Here is a 21,216-nt window from a genome sequence, read left to right as displayed (position 1 = left end):
TGTATATAGTTAAGCACATTCCACAAATACTATATATGATCATAACTTAAATATCAACATAATAGGCTGGATTTGAATGTTTTAAGATTATAATTAAAAAATAATTTCTATTTGGTGTTCGAGTGTAATTGTGAGTATGCTCTCAAGAATGGGTATTTCTGATGTTTGGAGATTTCAATTCAAGGATCATAATGAAACCACAACAGGGCTTGACTTAGGAGGAACTGGAAACCATCCAACTTTCAGTTTTGACTCTATCCCAAGCCTCCCCTAAACCTGAGGTTGTATGGAATATAGGAGTTTCTTGGTTTCTTTATAGTTACATCAGTTGCTATGCTGAAGATTTCATTTGGATCATTGCCTGAGAGTGTTTACATTTCTTCAACCTTTAGTCTTCCTGCCTTTTCCTATCCTGTGGGTTATAAGGGACAAATATTTACTGAGTACCTTTCCTGTGTTGGGAACTATATAGGCATAATAATGAAGGAGACAGATATTGTCCTGCCTTTTTGGAGCCTTAAGTCTAATAGAAACACAGTTTAACAAGACTTCATCATACAATGTGATGAGTGCTCTGATGATGGGGAGAAGTTAGCAAAATGACTATATGTGTTAGGAGTAGGGCAGAAGGTATTGAAGAATGTGTCAGGCCGGGGTACATCACGTGAGCTGTATAGAAGGTGGAGGTGGGAGAGAACATGGTGCATTCCAGAAACTAAAAGTAGTTTGGTGTGTTAGAAATGTAATGTGCTTGAGAGAGTGTGGCAAGAAATGAGGCTGGAGAGACATTCTGGACCAGATGGAGAAGGTTCTTTGTAAGCCATTCAGAACTGTTTGGTCTTGGCATATGTATTAGTTATCTATCACTGTGTAAAAATTACTCTAAAATTTAGCTGCTGAAGACAATATTTATTTTTTCACACAATTTTTTTAAGTTGAGAATCCAGGAGCAGCTTATCTGGGTGGTTCTAGCACAGGGTCTCTTATGAGGTTGCAGTCAAGCTGCTGGCTGGGGTTGCAGTCATCTGAAGGCTTGACCAGGGCTTAAGGATCTGCTTCCAAAATGGCTCACAGGATTGCTGGCAGGAGGCCTCAGTTTCTCATCATGTGGGCCTCTCCTTGGAGCTGCTCATGACATGGCAGCTGACTTTCCCCAGAACAAGTGATCCAGGAAAGAACAAGAAAACAAGAGAACAACCAAGATGGAAGCCACGGTCTTTTATAACCTAATCTCAGAAGTGATATATCATCAGTTTTGTCATATGCTATTGGTCACACAGACCAATGCTGATACAGTTTGGAAGGCAACATAAGGGTATGAATACCAGGAGGTGATAATCATTGAAGCCTAACTTGTAGACTGGCTACCATAGCCTGTATTTCTTTTTATTTATCTTAGATACATTATACTTCCTGGACCTGCAAATTCATGTTCATTTTGAAAATTTACAGCAATTATCTTTTATTTTTATTTTTATTTTTTTTGAGACAGGGTCTTTCTGTGTCACCCAGGCTGAAGTGCAGTGGCACAATCACAGCTCACCGCAGCCTTGACCTCCCAGGCTCAAGTGATCCCCCCACCTCAGCCCCCCAAGTAGGTAGGACTGCAGGTATGCACCACCACATCCAGCTAATGTTTGTATTTTTTGTAGAGATAGGGTCTCGCTAAGTTGCCCAGGGTGGTCTCAAACTCCTGGGCTCAAGCAGTCTTCTCGTCTCAGCTTCCCAAAGTGCTGGGATTACATGTGTGAGCCACTATGCCTGGCAACAACCATTATTTCTTCAAAAGTTACTCTCTTTCATTATTTCTGTTCCCTCCTTCTGAGATTCTATAATTAGAAGCATATTAGGTCTTCTGTTCTTCATACCCTTTAGTTTATCTATTTTTTATCTCCTTGTCTGACTCAGCATTGTGTGGTAATGTCTTCAGATACGTATCTTCCAAGTCACTCATTCTCTCTTCAGCTGACTCTAATCTGCTATTTAGCCCATTTGTTAAGTTCTTTATTTCAATAACTGTTTTTCATTTTTACAAATTTGCTTTATCCCCCCGAAATTTTTTTTTTTTTTTTCTTTTTGAGACAGAGTCTTGCTCTGTCGCCCAGGCTAGAGTGCAGTGGCGCGATCTCAGCTCACTACACCCTCTGCCTCCTGGGTTCCAGCAATTCTCCTGCCTCAGCCTCCCGAGTAGCTGGGACTACAGGCACGCGCCACCACACCCAGCTAATTTTTGTATTTTTAGTAGAGACGGGGTTTCACCATGTTGGTCAGGATGGTCTCGATCTCTTGACCTCGTGATCTGCCTGCCTCAGCCTCCCAAAGTGCTGGGATTACAGGCGTGAGCCATCGGCCTTGGCCTCCCAAAGTGCTGGGATTACAGGTGTGAGCTACCGCACCCAGCCCCAAAATGTTTTTTATAAATTTTTTTTGGTGCATTCTTGTGATTTTGCCTTTTATTTCTTAAACATTTAATATCTAGTTCTTCTGTATTCATCTGACTATTCTAATATTTATGGTTCTTGGGGATTTAAATCTGTTATTTATTGTTTCTGCTGACTGATGGTACTTGCCTTCCCATGTGCTTGTTGATTTTTAATTGCAAACTCATTATTGTATTTCTATTTTTCTTTTAACTTTATTTTTTTTGAGACAGGGTCTCACTCTGACTCCCAAGCTGGAGTGCAGTGGCACAGTCACAGCTCACTGCAGCCTTGAACTCCTGGGTTCAAGGGATCCTCCTGCCTCAGCCTTCCGAGTAGCTGGGACTACAGGTAGATGCCACCATGCCTGGATCATTTTTTTAATGTTTTATAGAGAAGGGGTCTCGCTGTGTTGCCCAGGATGGTCTTGAACTCCTGTACCCAAGTGATCCTCCTGCCTTGGCCTCCCAAAATGCTGGGATGAGAGGCATGAGCCACTGTGCCCAGCCTGTATTTCTATCTGTAGGAATTCTGTGGGGCTAAATTGAGAAGCTTCCCTCCAAAGGGCATTAACTTCTTTTGTTTCTGCCAATAATCAGAGGCCATCTCTGACCTGGAATACTTTAGCACACCTCTTAAGGATCTTACCTCAGTATGAGAGTCCCAGCTCCCCTCCTCACTACTGGCCCACAGCTAAGTATTTCAGCAGCATTGCTATTGATATCAGCCCTTAGGATAACCCCACCCCTCCATGAGTGCACCCTTCTAGCCTCTGCTAACTTTTTTGTAGGGGTTAGGTGGCTTTTATCCAGGATCTAGTAATACTGCAGTGAAAGAGTAGCTTTAGTCTGCCATAAAGCTTGAGAGTTTTCTCTTTATCTTAAAGATAGTAGGATTATTATTGAAGAGTTTTGAATGGAGGAATGACATATTCAGTTTAGAAAAATCTATCTGGTTGCCATGTGGGAAAAGTGTTGGACAAAAGCAAACCTAGAGGCTGGAAGCTCAGTTAGGAAGCTACTAAAACATCTGCATAAGAAATGAGAGTGGCCTGGATGGAGTATCAGTCACAGGGATGAAGAAATTGTAGTTGGAATCAAGAGACATACATGTAATAAATCCAAAGGACTTATAGATTGATTGGATGTTGGGAATGAAGATGAAGCAGTGAAGGCTGAGGGCTAGGTTTCTGATATGGGCAAGTAGGTGGATGGCAGTACCACTCATTAAGATAGGGAACAGCAGGTTTGGAGGTGGAGGGAATAATAAGTTCCATTTTAGACTTATTCTGTGGAACATCCCAAAAGAAATGTCCAACAGAATGCTAGAAATACAAGAATGAAGCTAAGGAAAGATTGTAACTATATACTGGGGAGTCATTATCAGCATAGAGCTGGGAAATGGTGTGATAATAGTAGATAAGCTGCCGGGCGCAGTGGCTCAGGCCTGTAATCTCAGCACTTTGGGAGGCTGAGGCAGGTGGATCACGAGGTCAGGAGATCAAGACCATCTTGGCTAACACAGTGAAACCCCCTCTCTACTAAAAATACAAAAAATTAGCTGGGCATGGTGGCGGACGCCTGTAGTCCCAGCTACTCAGGAGGCTGAGGCAGGAGAATGGCGTGAACCTGGGGGGCAGAGCTTGCAGTGAGCCGAGATCATGCCCCTGCACTCCAGCCTGGGCAACAGACCGAGACTCTGTCTCAAAAAAAATATATATATATAGTAGATAAGCTTGCCTAGGATGAGTTTATAAGTTAAGAAGACCCAAGAGCTGAGTCTAAAATCCAGAAACACACCAGTATTTAAGGACTTATAGAAGAAACTGAGAAGGTACGACCAGAGAAGCAGAAAGAAAACAAAAGAATGCTGTCATGGAATGCAAAGGAAAGAGTGTTTCTAGGAGGGGATTGGTTAGCTTTGTCCATTCTTGTCAAAGGGCCAAATAAGATACATCTAAAAATTGCACATTGGATTTTGCAAAATGAAGTCATTAATGATCTTACTTAGGACCGTTTCAAAAGTAAGGTTAGGGGCAGAAGCTTGAGGAGTGAAGAAGATGTATGAAAATGAAACAAAATAGACAACTCTTTCAAGAAGTTTGGTATTGAAAGAAAAGAGAGGTGACAGTATCAGAAAGGGAATGTGGTATTGAAGAAAGTTCTGTTTTTTAAGATGGAAAAGGATCCTAACATGTTGAATGCTAATGGCAAAGATTCTGTAGAGTGAGAGAAGTTAGTGTAGGAGAATAATAACAGGGTGAGCCCCTTAAATTGTTAAGATTGATTACCAAGATGAGGATTAGCAAGAGCCTTGGATCATCATTTGATCTGTGTTTTATAGAATCTATATTCATTCATTCATTCAACACATACTGAGTACCTTCCTTGTCCTATGCCTTATGCTGGGTGCTACAGAATAATGCATGGTTCATGTTTGTAAGGCGCCCACATTCTTTGGAGAAATAGGCATTCAGGTGTATAATAATGATTGACATGAAAATGCCAAAATCAAGGGATGTACAAAGGTCTGTGGGAATACAGGGGAGACGGTGAATACTTTTGCTTGGGCAAGTGGAGAAGGGTTTTTATAGAAGAGATGGGACTTTGCTAGGTCAAAATGAGATCTGGCTCCTTGCAGGCAGAGACGTGAGTAAAGGAATGGAGGCTTGAAAATCCTGAAAACAACATGCTAGAATGTAATATGCATGGCTAGAATGGGCAAGGGTGGATAGTGATTGGGCCTGATTATAAAGAAACTTAAAAGCTAGCCATTAGGGTATGGACTTTTCCCAGATGCCATTGTTTTCAAGTGTGGATTTCTTAGAACTGTGGTCCAGTGAGATGTTATTTGAAGAAAGTGTCCTGGGTTCAAATAAAGCTTGGAAAATGCCACATTACTATTTCCTCTCCTTTAGAGGTTTTCAGTATACTTTGTCATTTAATAGGCTAGATGAAATCCTACAATAAAGAAGCCTGTTTGGCCAGGCGCGGTGGCTCACGCCTCTAATCCCAGCACTTTGGGAGGCGCAGGCAAGTGAATCACTTGAGGTCAGGAGTCTGGGACCAGCCTGGCCAACATGGTGAAACCTTGTCTCTACTAAAAATATAAAAATTAGCTGGGTGTGGTGGTGCGTGCCTGTAGTCCTAGCTACTCGGGAGGCTGAGGCAGGAGAACCCGGGAAGCTGAGGCAGGAGAACCCGGGAAGCTGAGGCAGGAGAACCCAGGAGGCAGAGGTTGCAATGAGCCAAGATCATGCCACCGCACTCCAGCTTGGGCAACAGAGCAAGAACTTGTCTCCAAAAAAAAAAAAAAGAAGAAGAAGAAACGTGTTTTATTTTATTTTATGAGTATTTTTTTGTTTGATTTTTAACTTTTATTTTAGGTTTAGGGGTACATGTGAAGGTTTGTTATATAGGTAAACTCCCTGTGTCATGGGGGCTTGTTGTACATATTATTTCGTTACCCAGGTATTAAACGTAGTACCCAATAGTTGTGTTTTCTGCTCATTACCCTTCTTCCACCCTCCATCCTCAAGTAGACCTCAGTGCCTCAGTGTCTGTTCCCTTTTTTGTGTTCATGAGTTCTCTTCATTTAGCTCCCACTTATAAGTGAAACATGCAGTATTTGGTTTTCTGTTCCTGCGTTAGTTTGCTAAGGATAATGGCCTTCAGCTCCATCCATGTTCCCACAAAGGACATGATCTTGTGCTTTTTTATGCCTACATAGTATTCCATGGTGTATCTGTGCCACATTTTCTTTATCCAGTCTGTCATTGATGGGCATTTCAATTGATTCCATGTCTTTGCTATTGTGAATAGCACTTCAGTGAAGGTGGGTATCTTCTTAGCAATCTATGAGCTTTAGAAACAGCTGTTACTGGAACCATTTAATGGTAGCTATAGGATGACATGATGAGCGTTTCTGGTGACCAAGAGAAAAATGCATAGGAAAAGGGTGTTATAGAGAAAGAACAGGTAGAAATCAGGAGATCAGATAGGAGGTCATTCAGATATTCATTCATGTGCCAGGCAGTGTTCTGGATACATGTGATTAAAACAAGACAAAAATCCCTATCCTTGTGAAGCTTACATTCGAGTGAGGAGACAGGCAATAAAGAAGAAACATAATAAACAAATTGTGTAGTTATGTTAGAAGATGATAACTACTGTGCAAGAGAAAAAAGTCAAGCAAGTTAAGGGGGATGGGGAACGTGGATGGTCTGGGCTGGAGTAGGCCTCATTGAGAGATGACATTTGAGCAGAAACTTGAAGCAGGTGAGGAAGTGAGCCATGAGGATGAGGTATGGCTGTAAACATTGAGGTGAGACACAATGAAGACTTGGAGGACTGAGAGAATGGAGAAATGAAATAGCTCCTTAGAGAAACCTTATCAGGGAGAACGGGCTGGATTTAGCAAGGATTGACCATAGAGGTGAGGGAAAATGGGGATGCCCTGATGATGCCTCTCGCTATGTTGCCACCCTTATCCTCTCCACTGGCTCGCTCTTTCTGCTTTCAGACAAGCACAAATCTTCCCCTTTAATTGTCTTTGCCACCTTTTCCAAACACCTTATTTCTCTTCTTTTTATAGCCAGATTCCTTTAAAAATGTTGGCTACTCACAACTCCCATTTCTGGCCTGCCCAATCCTTTGGGAAAAGCATTCCAAGCTGTCTTCTCCCACAATCACTATTCTCTCAGGACACAAGTAATTTCATACCATCCAAATCCAATGGTCTTGTCTCAGTTCTCATCTTCCCAGACTGTGAATTTGAGACCACTGATACTCCCTTTCTGTTGACATAAATGACACTGAACTGGTTGCCAGTTCTGTATCTATTTTTAAACTGTTTTTTACCTTCATAGCCCTTATCTCAGTTTGTAATCACCTATTTAATTATTTACTTCTTTATTTTTTTATTTGCTAGGCAGTAACTCTGTGCCAGCAGAAGTTACATTTTATTTACCACTGTATTTCAGGCATTAGTGGCATACAGCAGGAGCTCAGGAATATAGTCTTCAAATGAGTGAAAATGACAAAGTTGAACAAGTTTTCTCTATGGCTCTTCTTGCCTTCTGTGTCCTTGTTTCTTTCCTTTCTGTGTTTCTTCAGTCCTTGTCCTCTCTCCCCTAACAGGGTGCTTTTCCATAAAGCTCAGCCCTTAGTCTTTTGCTGCTTCTTTAGATTAGCCGGAGAGCTTGTCCATGTCTCCAGCTTAACTGAGACCTTAATTCAGATACCTCTTGGATATGCATCTCCTATCCTGATCCATTTTTGAATCTTAGATTTTTAGAAAGGTTGTTCCAATTTACATTCCTACCATTTTCTTAAATCTTACAAATTTAAGAGGTAAAAATAGCATCTTGTTTTCATGTGCTGCATAGAATGAATTGTTTTCCATGCATTTTTTGGCACTTTTTTTTGTAAACTGTTCATGTTCTTTGTACATTTACTTCTGAGATCTTATAATTTTTCTTATATATTTCTATGAGCTCTGTAAATGTCAGTGTCATAACCCTTTTAAATCCCTTTACCTACTTCAGTTTATAAACAGGGAAACTGAGACCCAGAGAGATGAAGTGACTTATCCAGGGCCACCTAGTAAGTTAGCACCAGAGATGTAATGAGAACCCAGGTCTCCTGGAGCAGTGTTCCTTCCTGGTTAGCAGGATGCCATTGTGCCCTGGACCCCAGCCATATGTCCCTTTATTTTATTGGACTGTCTCTATGGGTTCTACCATCTGCTTGAATTTAACTCTTTTAAATCAGAATTTAGTGCCTTTTCTTGTATACCTCAAATGGGAATTTTCTCTCAGTATTTGCATTTGAGTTAATGTCCCTAGAGTTTTGTTCTTACATAAACCCATTAAGTGGAAATGTCCAGCAGGAGGTTGGAGATGTGGGATTCAAGCTCAGATGCAAAATTTAGACTGGAAATACTTATTTGGAAGTCATCTGCCAGGAAGTGTTTGCTTGCAATCACCTTAGTAGATGAATTATCTAAGTAAAAGGAAAGATGAAGGGGCTGAAGAACTGAACCTGGGAGAAAATCTATGCTGGGGAAGTGGGAGGAAGAAGAGGAGCCAGATAAAGAGACTAAGGAAGTGTGGTTAGACAGGACGAGAGTCAGGGTGGTACATGGACATGCAGGCCAAAGACTGTTCTTAGAGGCAGGGGAAATGAGTGTCCTCAAGTGGTCTGGGAAGTTGAGGGCCAACTAGCAAAAAGCCTTTGGAGCTGGCAGTGATAAGGCCTCTGTGAGTGGATACCTTTATTATCAAGGAAACCAAAGAGCATGGGGTATCGAGTAAATAGCTGATCAGGCAGTGGACTTAGGCCTTGTACTCTTAACCTGGTGAGCAGGCATGCTCCATTTTTGCAACACTATATATATGAATATTCTGGGAAAAGTTTTGTCAATCATATCTGATTTCAGAGATGCTGTATTTTTGTTTATGATTGTTTAACAACAACAACAAAACCCCTCTTCTTACAAAGTACTTTCACATCTATGACCTTGTTTGATCTATATAACAGCTCTGGAAAGTAAGTGTAATTTTTTTCCATTTTACAAATGGAAAAACTGAGGCTTGGAGAGTTTAAAGTAACTTGCCCCAGGTTAGACAACCAAATAATAAATGACAAAGCTAAAATGTTCTTATACCATGTTATGCCATCTCCTGAAACCTAAAAATGAATAAAAGGCTAAAATCAAAATGATGGTAGGACTGCATTCCTTTCTGGAGGCTCTAGGGGACAATCTGTTTCCTAGACTAGTTGCCTTTTCTAGTTTCTAGAGGCCACCTGCATTCCTTGGCTTGTGATCTCCTTCCTCCATCTTCTTTTTTTTTTTTTTTTTTTTTTTTTTTGAGACGGAGTCTTGCTTTGTCGCCCAGGCTGGAGTGCAGTGGCGCGATCTCGGCTCACTGCAAGCTCCACCTCCCGGGTTCACGCCATTCTCCTGCCTCAGCCTCCCGAGTAGCTGGGACTACAGGCGCCCACTACCACGCCCGGCTAATTTTTGTATTTTTAGTAGAGACGGGGTTTCACCGTGTTAGCCAGGATGGTCTCGATCTCCTGACCTCGTGATCCGCCCGCCTCGGCCTCCCAAAGTGCTGGGATTACAGGCGTGAGCCACCGCGCCCGGCCTCCTTCCTCCATCTTCAAAACTTGCAATGGTAGGTTGAATTCTTCTCACATCTCATCTCTGACCCATCTTTCTGCCTCTTCTTCACTTTTAAGGACTCATGTGACTAGATTGGGCCCACTTGGAAAAGCCAGGCTAATTTCTCCATCTCAGGATACTTAACCTTAATCACATCTATAGTTTCTTTTGCCATGTAAGGTAACGTAGTCACAGATTCTGAGGATTAGGGCATAGTCATTATTGGGGACCATTGTTGTGTCTACCATATACCATACTCCTCAAATTATGCTATGTGTTTCAGGGTTCTGTGCTCTTGTTCACTCTACTTCTTGTGTTATTCCTGTCTCCTTGAGTTATCGTTATTATTATTATTTTTGTTTTGCAAAAGCCCTTCAAAAAATCTGACAGAAGTGCCGGCGCATCCAGCCCTTGTTGCCTTTGAACTGGGAGTTTAGTCACCTACTAAATTAGCATTGTCTGAATGTGATGCTTTTCATTCTCAGGGCTCTGCAAGAAGGCTCCTGAGTGAGGTGATGCAGGGACTATGGAGAGATGCTCATTACCAGGGGTCTCCAATTTTCTTTCTTTTTTTTTTTTTTTTGAGACAGTCTCACTCTGTCAGACAGGCTGGAGTCCGGTGGTGCGATCTTGGCGCACTGAAACCTCCGACTCCTGGGTTCAGGCGATTCTCGTGCCTCTGCCTCCCAAGTAGCTGGGATTACAGGCGTGCACCGCCATGCCCAGCTAATTTTTGTATTTTTAATAGATATGGGGTTTCACCATGTTGACCAGGCTGTTGTCGAACTCCTGGCCTCATGTGATCTCCCCACCTCAGCCTCCCAATAAGTGCTGGGATTACAGGCGTGAGCCACTGCGCCTGGCTGAGTTATTATTAAGACCAGGATAAGCATTGCCTCTTTCATGGTGTTCCCTGACCCCTTTACCAGCTGAATTGACTCCTCTGCCCTTTTGGCCCTCCTTGGGGTTCCCCCTTCAATACTATCTTAGGTCCCGTATAACACCTTTTTGTGTGCATTTGTTTGTTTAGGTGTTGTCCCCTGACTTTTCTAGAGTTCCTTGAATACAGATTAGTCTGGATTTTCCGGGTCTTGTCTTGCTCAACATTCTATCCCAATGCCTATGAGTATTTGGTAATGTTTGGTAAATGAGCAAAAGACTGCTTCCTGCAGGGAATTTGTCTTAACAGTGTGCTGGGATGCAGAAATCCCCTAACCTTAAACCCAGGGAACTTGACCTGGGTCATAAGACCAGCCAGTGGCACTGCTTACTTTAAAACATAAACTTCATGGAGCAAATAATGACTTTTTGCAGATCATTAACTTCCTTGATGTAGCTACTGGCCAACTTATGACCTTGGGGAAAGGTCATGGAGCCTCATCTTTTTCATCTGAATCAGGAGGATGTAGGACTATCTGATCACCAGAGGGAATAGTAGAGGGTTAAAGCGTGGGCTCTGGAGCCAGACTGCTTATATATGAAACCTGGTCTGGCTTCTTGTTTTTCGCAAGTTACCTCGCCTCTCAGTACCTCAGGTATCTTTACCTGTAAAATGGGGAACTATAACACCTACTTCATAGGGTTGTTCTGAGGATTAAATGAATTAATATATGTAAAGTGGTTAACACAATAGCTGTTATGATTATTTTATAATTTTTTTAGGGACAGGGTCTTACTCTATCATCCAGGCTGAGTGCAATGGCGTGATCATAGCTCACTGCAGCCTCGAACTCCTGGGCACACACGATCCTCTTGCCTCAGCCTCCCAGGTAGCTGGGACTGTAGGCATGTGCCACCATACCCAGTCAATTCTTTTATTTATTTATTTATTTAAATTTTTTGTAGAGATAGGGTCTCACTATGTTGCCCAGGCTGATCTCAAACTCCTGCACTCAAGCGATCCTCCTGCCGTGGCCCCCACAAAGTGCTGGGATTACAGGCATGCCACCATGCGCAGCCTGTCATTATTAATGTTATCATGAAATTCCCTTTGTGATCTGAAATTTATGATTCTGCTCTGTTTTTGTCTAGTAGTGGGTTTCCCAGACTCCTTCTCTTTCTTGCCCCAGACTGAATTGCCTTTTTGCTGTTAGTCCTCTTTGGAAATTCTTCCCTCTTGCTGACAAGTCGCATCCCCCACTGGGCTCCTTTACAGCCCTACCTACCCTTCCTGGGCTGGTTTGGCTGGTGTTGGCTGAAGACTCCTGACCAGTCTGGGCATGGCTCTTGTGGGAGTATCTGAGGGATGTACTGCCCCCTGCAGGCCAAAAGCAGTGACTCCACTGTCCGGACCTGAGAGTTGAAGCTTTCTGTCCTTCGGCCACCTCTCAGGGCCTGTGCTCTTCTGATTTTGGAATACCAAGAATGTGAATAACAGTATCTCAATAGAGCCTTATTGAAGACTTCCTGTGTGCCAGTCCCTAATAACAGAGAAGTATAATGTATTAGGGGTTAAGTGTGCAGGTTCTGGAGGTGGAGTCAGGCTGCTTGTGTTCTAATCCTAGCTTCCACACTTATTAGCTGTGAGACCTTGGGCAAGGTGCCTTACTGAGTTTAGGTTTCTCATTTGTAAAAAGAGATATAATAATGGTATTTAAGTCATTGTTATAAAAATTAAATGAGATAATTCATACAAAGCCTGGAGTGATAAGCAGGAAAAATTCTCAGCAGTGGATAAGAATTAGAAACTTTTCATTTTCTTTTTTTTTTTTTTTTTTTTTTTTTTTTGAGACGGAGTCTCGCTCTGTCGCCCAGGCTGGAGTGCAGTGGCGCGATCTCGGCTCACTGCAAGCTCCGCCTCCTGGGTTCACACCATTCTCCTGCCTCAGCCTCCCAGTAGCTGGGATTACAGGCGCCCGCCACCACGCCCAGCTAATTTTTTGTGTTTTTAGTAGAGACGGGGTTTCACCGTGTTAGCCAGGATGGTCTTGATCTCCTGACCTCGTGATCCACCCGCCTCGGCCTCTCAAAGTGCTGGGATTACAGGCGTGAGCCACCGCGCCCGGCCGAAACTTTTCATTTTCTCAGCACCTTTGGATTCATTTCTTTACAGTATAGTTTCATTATTTTGTTTGCAGTTGTGTGATTTTCCTAATCACCTCTATCCATATTCAAATGTCAGTACAAAACCAATTTGAAAGTCAAATGTAAATGTTTTTTATTTAACTGATTCAATTCAGCAAACATTTATGGATTGTCTCTTCTGTGCTAGGCACTATGCTGGGGGCTGGGAATAGAACTTGGAGTAAGGTACAGGTTCTGCCCTCAACACGTTTACAGTTTTGAGGATAAGATGGACATTTAAATATTCTAGGCAGAGGGAATGGTATGAGCTAAGGCACAGAAGTAGGAGCAGGCCAGCCAGCATGACCCCAAACAGGGACATGGAAGCTGCTCTCTACGGCTAGAAGTTAGTGCACAGAGGCAAAAGAGTGGGAGGGGTGAAAGTGAGGGGAGGGAGGAAGGAGGGCGACATGGTGACAGGTGAGGCCAAAGAGATTCTAGGTCATCCAGAGTTTTAATGCTATGTTAGAAGTTAATTTGAGGGCCATGGAGAACCATCGGAGGATTTTTATTAAGGGTATGATATGATCAAATTGTGTTTGAAAAAGGTCATTTTGCCTTCAGTAGAGAGGATGAATTGGAGAGGGCCGGACTGGAGACAGAGATTGGTTACTGAAGTAATGCAGTAGACCTGTGGAGAAGTGATGAGAACCTGAATCAGGGTAGTAAGAGTGGAGAACAGGCGAGGAGGAAGAGTAAAAGATAGAGGGAGAATTAAGGAAGTAGATCTATATGACTTGGAATGGCTGAATGAACATAAGGTTGAAAGAGACAGTGGATCCTAAAATGGTGGGTGGGTGGTGGTGCCATTCTGTGACCAAAAATGTTGAGTTAGAGGTGTTTGCAGAATAAGCAGATGGAGATGTCCAGTAGGGGACTGGATATTTGGTCTCGTGCTCAGTGGGAACCTTTGGCTAGGGACACATAGTTGGGAGTCATCTGCCTGCAGGTAGCTGGACCACAGGAGTGGGCAAGATTACTCAGGGAAGGCAAGTGGAGAAAGAAAAGAGGCCAAGGAAATGCCCTAGCTGGGGTTCACAGATAATTAAAGATTGGGCAAAGGATTAGCAGCCAGCAGAGGAGATAGAGAGGAGAAGAGACTCAGTAACAGGTGGTGTCTCCAAAAGCAATGCAAGAGAATATTTCAGTAAGAAAGCCAGTGTCAGATGCCACAGAGAGGCCAAGTAATGTCAGGATGGAGAAGGACTGCTGGATTCGACCAAGTCAAAGGACTCTCTGTTTGAGGGACTTCTGTATTATTTCTCATACATAAAGCTGGGTCAGCAGTGCCTTTCTTGGAGAGAGAAAAGGTTAAGGTGAGACTCTTATGAAGGGAAGGATCTCTATTCTGAAAGAAACCTGAATATTGCCCTACTATAACACAGCCCAGGCTGTTAGGTTTGTTGACATGTTGAGCCAGCCCACTAGATTGTGAGCTGAACTGCATGGATACACACAGTCCCACTACTCAGAAGAGACCACCATTAATAATTTTATTGTAAATTCTTTAAGGCTTTTTTCTTTGCATATAAACAAAAATGTTGTTTATATGTATACACATATGTAGTTTTAAAAATAAACATTGACTCACACTATCTGTGCTCTGAGACCTGCTTTTTTCACTTAACTAAAAAAAGTGATCATTTTTCCGGTTACTACATGTAGAGCTATTTTAGTTTAGTGTTTTGTCGGGTTTTTTTTTTTTTTTTGAGACAGTCTTGCTCTGTCACCCAGGCTGGAGTGCAGTGGTGTGATCTTGGCTCACTGCAACCTCTGCCTCCAAGGTTCAAGCGATTCTCATGCCTCAGCCTCCTGAGTAGCTGCAATTATAGGCATTCACCACCTTGCCCAGCTAATTTTTGTATTTTTAGTAGAGACAGGGTTTCGCCATGTTGGCCAGGCTGGTCTCAAACTCCTGGCCTCCAGGGTTCCACCCACCTCAACCTCCCAAAGTGCTGGGGTTACAGATGCTAGCTGCTGCACCCAGCCTATTTTATTTTTTAATGGCTGCAAAGTAGTTATTGTTTAAATGGACTATAATTTATTTAAAAAACAGGACCCTTAATGATGAGCTTGTAGGTTGTTCCTAGCTTTTCACTATCACAAACAATACTGCAATGAATATTTCTGTACATGTGTCTTCTTTGTACACTTTGGCAGGTAAAACGTAGGCTAAATTCCCAGGGCTGTGTTCTCCTCATCTCTGTATCCTCAGCACCAGGCGTAAGGTAAATTCCCGGTAAAAGTGTTTAAATGGGCCAGGCTCGGTGGCTCACACCTGTAATCCCAGTACTTTGGGAGGCCAAGGCGGGTGGACCACCTGAGGTCAGGAGTTCGAGACCAGCCTGGCCAACATGGCAAAACCCCGTCTCTACTAAAAATACAAAAATTAGCCAGGCATGGTGGCCACTGCACTCTGGCCTGGGTGACAGAGCAAAACTCCGTCTAAAAAAAAAAAAAAGTGTTTAAATGCTCTGGATCTAGGTCTGATATCCTGTACTATCTTATTTATCATTTTATTTTTAGCATCTACTACAGTGACCAAGAGCATAAAATCTTGCTTGCTGAATGAATAATCTCAGGGATAAGGAGAACTCCACCTAGAAAAGGAAAGTATCCAGGGGTGCTTTGTGCTTTGTGCATTGGAATGCACTTTCCTAAGCATCGCTAGCTAGGAAGTACCTTTAGACATTTCTAATGAGTGCTCTGCATTCCTCCTCCTCTTCCTCCTTGTGATGAGTGTTGATGTACTCCTTTCCCAGGTCCACAGAAAGGCTAGGTACAAATTCTTGATAAATAAGTGGTTAGAGGGAGAAGTTAAAGACTCAATATTATTTTACCCTGTCTTCCCTTCAAAGTTTTATTTTTCAACTCCAGGATTCTCTTCATAGAACCTGTAAAGCAGGGACAATTGCTTGTTTAAGCCCTACATGACTAGTGCCCAGCATAGTATCTAGAGCAAACAGGCCTTCAATAAATGTGTGGAGAATAAAGGAATCAAACAATATTGGGCTATGCAGTTGGCATAATTGGAGAAATTTTCTAAATGTTTTGACCATTTTCTCAAATAAAAATTTTTTTTCTGCTTCCCTTTGTTCAATGATGCCTCTTTCATTATGTATTAAATTCTTATGTACTATGGTCTGTTTCCGACCTTCATTTTTTTAAATTCCCTATTCATTTTCTTTTTTGGTGTTGGTCCATATCATTTTCAATGTTGTTACTTTATAATATGTTCTAATATCTTAGATCTTAGATATGAGGCTAGTTGTGCCTCATAACTCCTCTTTTTCAAAATAGCATTTTATACTCTTGCTCAGTTATATTTGTGTAGAAGTATTTGGTTGTAATCTAATAAAAATAGCCTACTGAGATTTTTGGTTGAGATTACATAAAATCTATAAACTAATTTCTTTTTTGTTTCTTTTCTTAGGCAGGGTCTTGCTCTGTTCCCCAGGCTGGAGTGCAGTGGCATGATCACAGCTCACTATAGCCTTGAACTTTTAGGTTCAAGCCATCCTCCCATCTCAGCCTCCCAAGTAGCTGGGAGTACAGGCATATGTCACCTCACCTGGCTAATTTTTTAATTTTTTGTAGAGATAGAGACTCATTATGTTGCCCAGGCTGGTCTTGAACTCCTGGGCTCAAGTGATCCTCCCACCTTGGCATCGCAAAGTGTTGAGATTATAGGCATGAGCCACTGCACCCAGGCGACTACTTTCTATATTGGCATTTTTGTGCTCATTTTTCCATCTCATAATAAGGTATATTTTCCCTTTATTCAAATCTTCTGTTATGTATTTTAGTAGGAATTATGTTATTCTTTATATGAGTCTCTCATTCAACCAACCTGCTCTCCTGATTCCCATCTCCTGCCACTATGCTCACTGCTAGAGATACAAAGATGAGCATCCCCTAAGGTTAGGGGATTTCTTGCATAGCTCTTTCTGCAAGAAGCTCAAGTTGGTGAACAAAAGAGATAACTGATCAAATAATTACAACTAACTCTAGTAATTACCATGATAAACAGAAGCGCAAGGTGCTAAGGAAGCAGAGAGCAGGGGTACTGACCAAGACTAGAGATATTAAGGAAGAATTCCTGGAGGAAGGGACCCTTAAATGAGTCTTAAAGGCCGAATGGAAGTTGGCCAGATAAAAAGAGAAGTAAGAGTATTTCAGGCGGACAGAATGTTCATTTGGGTGTATGCTCAAAAGTAAAGAGATAAAAAATAAAATGTTTTAGGAGCTGCAAGTAGCTGGAGTATTGGATGACAGTGGATAGTAGCTGGAAATGAAGATAGAAAGTAGGTAGGAGGGTGGCAGATTGTGAAGGGACTTTTATGAAAAGGTAAGAGTGGATATAGCACCAAAGGATTTAAGTGGAGGAGTGAAATGGTCAAATTTATGCTTTAGGAAAAAAGTCCCTAAAAAACAAAACACTAAAAATAAATAAAGGCTATCCTAGCTGCAGTGTGGAAGATGGCATTAAGGGGTACCAAACTTAGCTGGAGAGGTCAATCAGGGTGCCTCCATAGTCAACTGGAGGCAACATGCCCTAAGGCAGGGCAGCGGGGCTAGGGATGGAGGAAAAGGAGGAATCCTGGAGCATTAAGGAAGTGGGCACAAACAGACAGCACAAGTGCTCACACACCCATTCTTGTCCATGCTTTCCAAAGTGCTTTATAGTTTTTACTAGTTTAAACAGGATTTGTTCCCCTATGGTGTTCTGACTGGCTATTGCTGACTTAAGAAAGCTATTGGTTTTTAAAAATATATCTATCTTATATTCAACCCATGGAGCAGGATTAAAAAGTTCATTAAAATAAAAAATTAAAAAATATATATGTATCTTATATTCTTCCATTTTTTAAACTTTTAGTTTTAAGTGTTCAGTTGACTTCTTTAGCCTTTCTAGGTATTTATTTTTATCTAAGTACTTTGCATATTGATATTTTTGACCCTTCACCTTTTTTCCATTTTTATTATGAAATTCTCAAACATACACAAAAATAAAGAGAATATTATAACTAACTCCCATATGCCCTTCATCTAGATTCAATAACTATTAAGATTTTGTCCCACTTCATCTTTCCCTTTTTGCTTTTGTGTTGTTGCTGAGGTATTTTAAAGTAGAATCTCAGACCTTTTGTCATTTCAACTCTACATACTTCAGTATGCATCTCTAAAAAATGTGGATATTTTCTCTTGTAACCACAGTGCCATTCTTATTGTGCTTAACAAAGTTTACAATTATTCCATGGTATAATTTAGTATCTAGTGCATATTCATATTCCTTGTTTATCTCAAAATATCTTTTAACAGTTGGTTTGTTCCAACTGGGATTTGAATCACACATCGCATTTGGTAGTTTGTACTCAAGAGACTCTTTTAATCTACAGCAGTCCCTAACCCTAGCCCCTTTTCAAAAATAAAAACAAACAAAAAACAACAACAAAGAGAAAAATCACTGACTGTGGAAGAAACCATATCTGTTGTCCTGTAGAATGTCCCACATTCAGAATTTGTCTTGTTTCTTCATACTATAATTTAATTTATTCCTCTGTCTCTCCTATTTCCTATGAATTGGAAGTTAGCTTTGAATGACTAACTGGATTATTGTTCTTTTTCTTTTGGGGAAGAGGATAAGACTACTTCATAGGTTAAGGGTGCAAAGTACTTCTTCTGTTTCTTCTGTCTGATAGTCCCACTCTTAGGGATGCTAACATTGAACAGTGGGTTTAGATGATGACAGCTCATCCCTCCATTATAAATTTCCTCATCAGACTCATTGAATGAGTTCATCCACTGATGATTGTCTCTGAATGAATTATTTCATCAGGGCTACAAAAAAATGTTCTCATTCTGTCAGTCTTTTCACATTTATTAGCTAAATAATATTCCCATAATAACTAGGGCTATTTTGTTGTCTTGAAATACAGTATGTACCCCCTTCCCCCAAAAAACTAGATAAATGCTTAATTCATTTTCTTTTATAGTAATTGTTGGTTAAAGAAGTTACCTTTGTTGTTCTTTTTAAGAATCTATTGATTTTGCTTCTAGTTTATGACTTAATTCATTGGCTAGGCTGCTGGTTCTCCCCCAGTGATTATCTTATTATCTTAGTCCTTGTGAAACGGGTTTCTTTTGCACAAGAGTCTTTACATCCTTGGGTGTGTGAGTGACTTTCTCAGTGCCACACGTCAGTCCATCTAGTCCTGCACTTCTCAGAAGAAGATGTAACAACCTTTCCTTTGGTTTTTCTCTTCCTGTTCCAGGTCACACTGTGAACAAGATGCGTAAACACTCAGATTCAGAAGTGGCTTCTCTTGCCAGAGAAGTTTACACTGAGTGGAAAACTTTCACTGAAAAACATTCAAATAGACCTTCTATTGAAGTTAGAAGTGATCCCAAAACCGAGTCGTTTAGGAAAAATGCTCAGAAATTACTCTCAGAAGCCTTGGAATTAAAGGTAATGCCCTAAATATATACAACTGTTATGTACCCATAATAATTAATTTTTAAAAGAAGAAAAATAAAGGTAATGTCCTGGTCGGATGTGATTAGTAGGTGCTCTTGGTTAAACGCCTCGTAATTTCATAATTAAGATTTCATAATCTTAATGCTGTGGCTTTATTTTAACCAGTTATTCTTTAAGGATTCTGGATTTATAAGCATTCCAGGAGACAGTGTTGTAGGAGGCAGGCTTTTGAACTAGCAAGATCTGGGTTGAAACCCTGACATTCTAGTTGTGACACCTTAGGCAGATACCTTAACATTTTCTGAGACTTGATTTCTTAATCTGTAAAATGTGGATTGTAAGTCCTACCACTTACGGTATTAAAAAGGTTAAATGAATCATATATGCAAAAGAATAGTAGTGCCTGCTGATTAGAAGTTATTTAATGGATGTTGGTTACTTCCCATTTAAAATTCCTTCCCTTCTTGCTGAAGTAAAAATTCTGTGATGGACTGTGTTATGGCATATCAATGGTAAAATAAATAGCTGTCTATTGAAAAGACTCAGATCCCCAATTTTTTGTCAACAGCCGTATCTTTAGCTTTAAGGCATAAAATCAATTGGATAGACATGTTCCCTAACACCTTCATGGCTTACAATTCAGATGATGTTAGTGGTTTGAAGTATACATGCTGGAAGAAGGATTTTTGCTCATTAATAATAATATTCATTGTCATCAAACAACAAATCTTATAAGCTGATTAATACTCTGGAAAACAGGACATATAATATTCATGTTTATTCCTTATCCCAGGATATCCCAGAGCAACTCTGCTAAAGTATCCTTAAAGAACAATTTAATATTAATAAAATAAGCAATTCAGAAGTCTGATTTAAATGCTAGATCTGTTACTGCAGTCTCTAAAAAAAATTTTAGCCTTTCTATCTCAATTATTTATCTGCAAAAGAAGGACTTGTGATATAGTACTTACTTTTTTTAAAATAAAGTTTTGGACCTGAAGTGAATTTGCACCAAAGCAGCAGCTACATTGCCGCAGTTCTGTCTTCACCTTCACCATGTTCCTCTTGGTCAAAACCGCACCAAGTCGTCTCCAAGTTTGAAGCATTCAGCAAACAATGGCAAGGCAGAGCCACCGGAAACGTACACCTGATTTTCATGATAAATATGGTAGTGCTGTATTAGCTAGTGGAACCACTTTCTGTATTGCTATATGGACATAGGTAGCAACACAAATCAGAATAGAATGGAACCTGTCCCCTGTTGGCAGAGTCACCCCAAAGGAATGGAGAGATCAGTAATCATTCCAGCTGGTGTAATAATGAATTGTTTAAAAAACAGCTCGTAGTTGATGCCAAGTTAAAGCACTGTGTACCCATTAAGATACGGCATTATTGAAGAAATAAAGTACATTTGAAACCTTAAAAAACTAAATAAAGTTTTGGGTTTTTAAATACAAACTTCTAATAGAAAATGAGAAAAATGTATAAAAGGGAAAAAAATGTAACCCAGACATAATCTTGTTAACACATTGGCACATTTCCTTTTTTGGTAAATTATTATGGGTTTTTAAATGAATGTTGGGCAAGTTATGATTATCTGAGATTTATATAGAGTGAATTATATGCCAAATGTTCCATAAGATATTTTTATTGATTATTTAAGTAACATTGCAGACTATTGACGTAATTATTTACATTTGTGTCTCTTGAATCTTGATCAATTTTAGTTAGTGTCATTTTTTATATCCTTTTCTATATATATTTATTTTTTCATGTTTATAATTTTTAATGACTATTTGATAGTTCAGTGAATTGCTGTGCTGGAGGTTCACTTAACTTTTCCTAAAGGAAGCTTTAATATGAGTATTAAACCCTTGGAAGAGAGAACAAAGTATGAAAGTTGTAAGTCTGATTTTCCAGAGTATCGATTAGCCAACAAGATTTATTTTAAATAAAGTTTAGTTTTGAAATAAGTCAAAATTACTGCAGAAACATACAGTGTGGGTATATAATATGTAGTTAATGTGGTGGTAAATACCAATTTCCTGTGGTATCTTTTTAAGTAAATGATAATAACAAAGCTATGCT

At 40.6% G+C, this 21,216-nt stretch overlaps 1 protein-coding gene and 1 pseudogene across 2 annotated transcripts in view; both read left to right on the top strand.

Moving 5' to 3' along the window:
• Window positions 1-21,216, top strand: part of TCEANC2 (transcription elongation factor A N-terminal and central domain containing 2) — a 56,012-nt gene that overhangs the window by 17,011 nt on the left and 17,785 nt on the right. For both annotated transcript variants that reach the window (XM_055349574.2, XM_004025846.5), the window contains exon 4: window positions 18,926-19,119. In XM_055349574.2, coding sequence (XP_055205549.1) covers window positions 18,926-19,119 — 194 coding nt within the window. The remainder of the gene's footprint in view (window positions 1-18,925; window positions 19,120-21,216) is intronic.
• On the top strand, window positions 20,072-20,511 carry LOC134757236 (cytochrome c oxidase subunit 7B, mitochondrial-like; annotated as a pseudogene).

This window comes from Gorilla gorilla, chromosome 1, assembly GCF_029281585.2.
Source record: "Gorilla gorilla gorilla isolate KB3781 chromosome 1, NHGRI_mGorGor1-v2.1_pri, whole genome shotgun sequence".
Lineage (NCBI taxonomy): Eukaryota > Metazoa > Chordata > Mammalia > Primates > Hominidae > Gorilla > Gorilla gorilla.
The sequence above is the reverse complement of the archived record's forward strand: the minus strand, read 5'-3'. Positions and strand labels throughout refer to the sequence as shown.